Source organism: Rhinopithecus bieti, unplaced genomic scaffold, assembly GCF_001698545.2.
Source record: "Rhinopithecus bieti isolate Rb0 unplaced genomic scaffold, ASM169854v2 scaffold_12592, whole genome shotgun sequence".
NCBI lineage: Eukaryota > Metazoa > Chordata > Mammalia > Primates > Cercopithecidae > Rhinopithecus > Rhinopithecus bieti.
Genome location: NW_016807142.1, coordinates 163,131 through 166,136, shown reverse-complemented (window position 1 = coordinate 166,136; position 3,006 = coordinate 163,131). Strand labels below are relative to the sequence as shown.

Here is a 3,006-nt window from a genome sequence, read left to right as displayed (position 1 = left end):
AAAAAAAAAAAAAAAGACATCTCACTATGTTCCTCAGACTGGTCTCGAACTCCTGGGCTCAAGTGATCCTCCTGCCTTGGGCTCCCAAAGTGCTGGGACTGCAGATGTGAACCACGATGTGCAGCCAAGACTTTATTCTTTTAGAGCAGTTTTAAGTTCACAACAAAATTGAGAGAAAGGTACAGAGAATTCCCGTATACCCCCTGTCCCCACATGTGCACAGCCTCCCCCATGATCAACATGAGTTAATATTTTTTTCAGGAGCTTAAAATAGTGCCATATAAGTACAGGTCAGTAACTGCTTTTTGGTCACGACTGTATGACAAAATCCACAAGCATGCCAGCCTGGGCTGGTGGGTAGGCTTAGTCTTGAAGGGGGGGCGGGGGCGCTCTCTGGAGGTGGGCTGACCGTGGTACCTGGCTGGCTGGTCCCCACAGGCTGGCAAAGGAGGAGGTGAGCCGGCAGGAGCTGAGGCAGCGGGTGCGCATGGCTGACAACGAGGTCATGGACGCCTTTCGCAAGATCATGGCTGCCCGGCAGAAGAAGCGGACTCCCACCAAGAAAGAAAAGGACCAGGCCTGGAAGACTCTGAAGGAGCGCGAGAGCATCCTGAAGCTGCTGGATGGGTAGCCTTCACCCCTGCCTCAGGCTGATTATCTGGCCTCGGGGAGGGGAAGGGAGGCCCACTTCCTTCTTTGCGCACAGGAAGCATTGGCCTGTGGCTGTCCCTCAAATGGTGACAGTCTCTAGAGGACCGTGGCCCTTCCCCTGAGGTCTTTTGGCCTAGCTCTGTACAGCCAGGACACAGGAAGCCCTGCTGGGCTGGCCTGAGGCCTAGTCTCTGCTTGGTCCCTAAGATGGGGCTGGAGGGGACTTCGTTTCCTGGTCTTCCTCTTCCCCATTTACCATCCCCACTCCCTAACCCCTACCCTTGTTTCCCCTTCAAGGACTTCTCCCTTGTGGTTTTGTAAAGTGCAAACTTAAGAATAAAGTGACTGCTGTGGTTTTTCAAAAAAAGCATCCAGTCTTTGAATGTCTGTAACGGTGGGGTAAAGGAACCAGTGTGGGTGGTAAGGTTTGTAGGGGGTATGCTTGGTGGCTCTCAGCCCGTGGCCACTAACCCATGGCATTCAGTCAGGGAGAACTGAGTACCTCTTTCTGAGTACCTCTTTCTGAGGATACTTGTGGCTGCAGGTAAGAATGCCCTCCAGCTCAAAGTGGATTCATAATAAGGAAATGTGTTGGTTGCAGGCTTGGCAGTCCTGGGACAGGGTGGCCTTCATGGTTAGCCAATCTAGCAATTCTTCAGGGTCATCAAGGGTCCAGGTTCCTTAGGGGTCGCTACACTGCCCTCCACAGTGTCAACCTCTGCCTAAGGTGAGGCCTTCTCTGGCTGTAGTGTGGCAGTGGAGCAGTTGAGGCCAGATGCTTCCTCATTTACATCCAACACAGCAGGGAGCGGGAGCCAGTGGGCTTCCATGGCCCACCTACAGGAGCAAGAAGCCTTTTCCCAGATACCATCATGTTTCAGTGGCCCAAACTCAGTCTCACATGCCCATTCCTCAGTCACTGTGGCAAGGGAGACTGTAATGGGTTTATGCCAGTCAGAGTGGAGTTTGCTACTCCATCAAGGTGGTGGGGAGAGAGTAAAACCCAACAAGATCTGAGTAGGAAGCGGGGGAAGTGAATGCTGGATAGGCCACCAACAACAACCCTTCCACACCTGGGGCAGGAAGCTTGGCCTGAGGGACACAGATGAATTAATATGCTTTGGTACCTGCCTCAAGTTGTTCCAAGACTGGTCTCAAAGAATCAGCGAATAATTTGCAATTTACTGTGGGAAGGTTGAGGTCCATGCAGGGGAGAAGGGAGGGTAAGGTTCCCTAAGGAAGTGACCTATGAACTGAGCCATAAAGAAGGAGGGCGAACATGGCCGACATTCTCGTACACCCAGCACCTCTCTGTTGGAGAAATGTCCCTTCCCCATCACACATGGCTCTTATCTGACTGCCAAACTAGGGTGGACACATGACCCCAGCTTGGCCAGTGAAGGAGTGGCCTGCCCCTCCACACCTGTGGGTGTTTCTGGTTAGGTGGAACAAGAGACTTGAGAAAAGAAATGAGACACAGAGACAAAGTATAGAGAAAGAAAAAGTGGGCCCAGGGGACCGGCGCTCAGCATACAGAAGACCCACGCCAGCACGGTCTCTGAGTTCCCTTTGTATTTATTGATAATGATCTTTACCATCTTAGAAAAAAGGGAAGTAGGATAATAGGATCACCGTAGGGAGAAAGTCAGCAGTAAGACATATGAGTAACGATCTCTGTGACATAAGTTTAAGGAAAAGTGCTGTGCCTTGATATGCATGTGCAAACATCTTCATAAACCCTTTTAGTGCATAGAGAGCAGCATTGCACTAGCAAGTCCCACCTTTCGCCCTAAGGCGGTTTTCTCCTTTCTCAGTAAACAGAACATACAATCGGGTTTTACACCGAGATGTTCCATTGCCCAGGGACGGGCAGGAGACAGATGCTTTTCTTTATCTCAACTGCCAAGAGGCTTCTTTCCTCTTACACTAGTCCTCCTCAGCACAGACCCTTCACGGGTGTCAGGCTGGGGGGCGATCAGGTCTTTCTCTTCCCACGATGTCATATTTCAGACTATCACATGGGGAGAAACCTTGGACAATACCTAGCTTTCCTAGGCAGAGGTCCCTGCGACCTTTGGCAGTGTACGTGTCCCTGGGTATTTGAGATTAAGAGAATGGTGATGACTTTTAACCAGCAAGCTGCCTTCAGGCACTTGTTTAACAAAGGACACCCTGCACAGCCCAAAATCCTTTAAACCTTGAGTCACCACAGCACATGTCTCTTGCAAGGACAAGGTTGGGGGTAGGGTCACAGATTAACAGCATCTCAAATACAGAACAAAATGGAGTCTCTTATGTCTACTTCTTTCTATATAGACACAGTAACAGGCTGATCTCTCTTTCTTTTCCCCACAG

The 3,006-nt window shown here is 50.5% G+C and overlaps 1 protein-coding gene across 1 annotated transcript in view; it reads left to right on the top strand.

Annotated features, from left to right (window-relative positions):
- Nucleotides 1-1,021, top strand: part of TADA3 (transcriptional adaptor 3) — a 13,645-nt gene extending 12,624 nt beyond the window's left edge. The window contains exon 9 of the mRNA XM_017880351.1: nt 439-1,021. Coding sequence (XP_017735840.1) covers nt 439-631 — 193 coding nt within the window. The 3' untranslated portion in view covers nt 632-1,021. The remainder of the gene's footprint in view (nt 1-438) is intronic.
- Nucleotides 1,022-3,006: the final 1,985 nt, after the last annotated feature.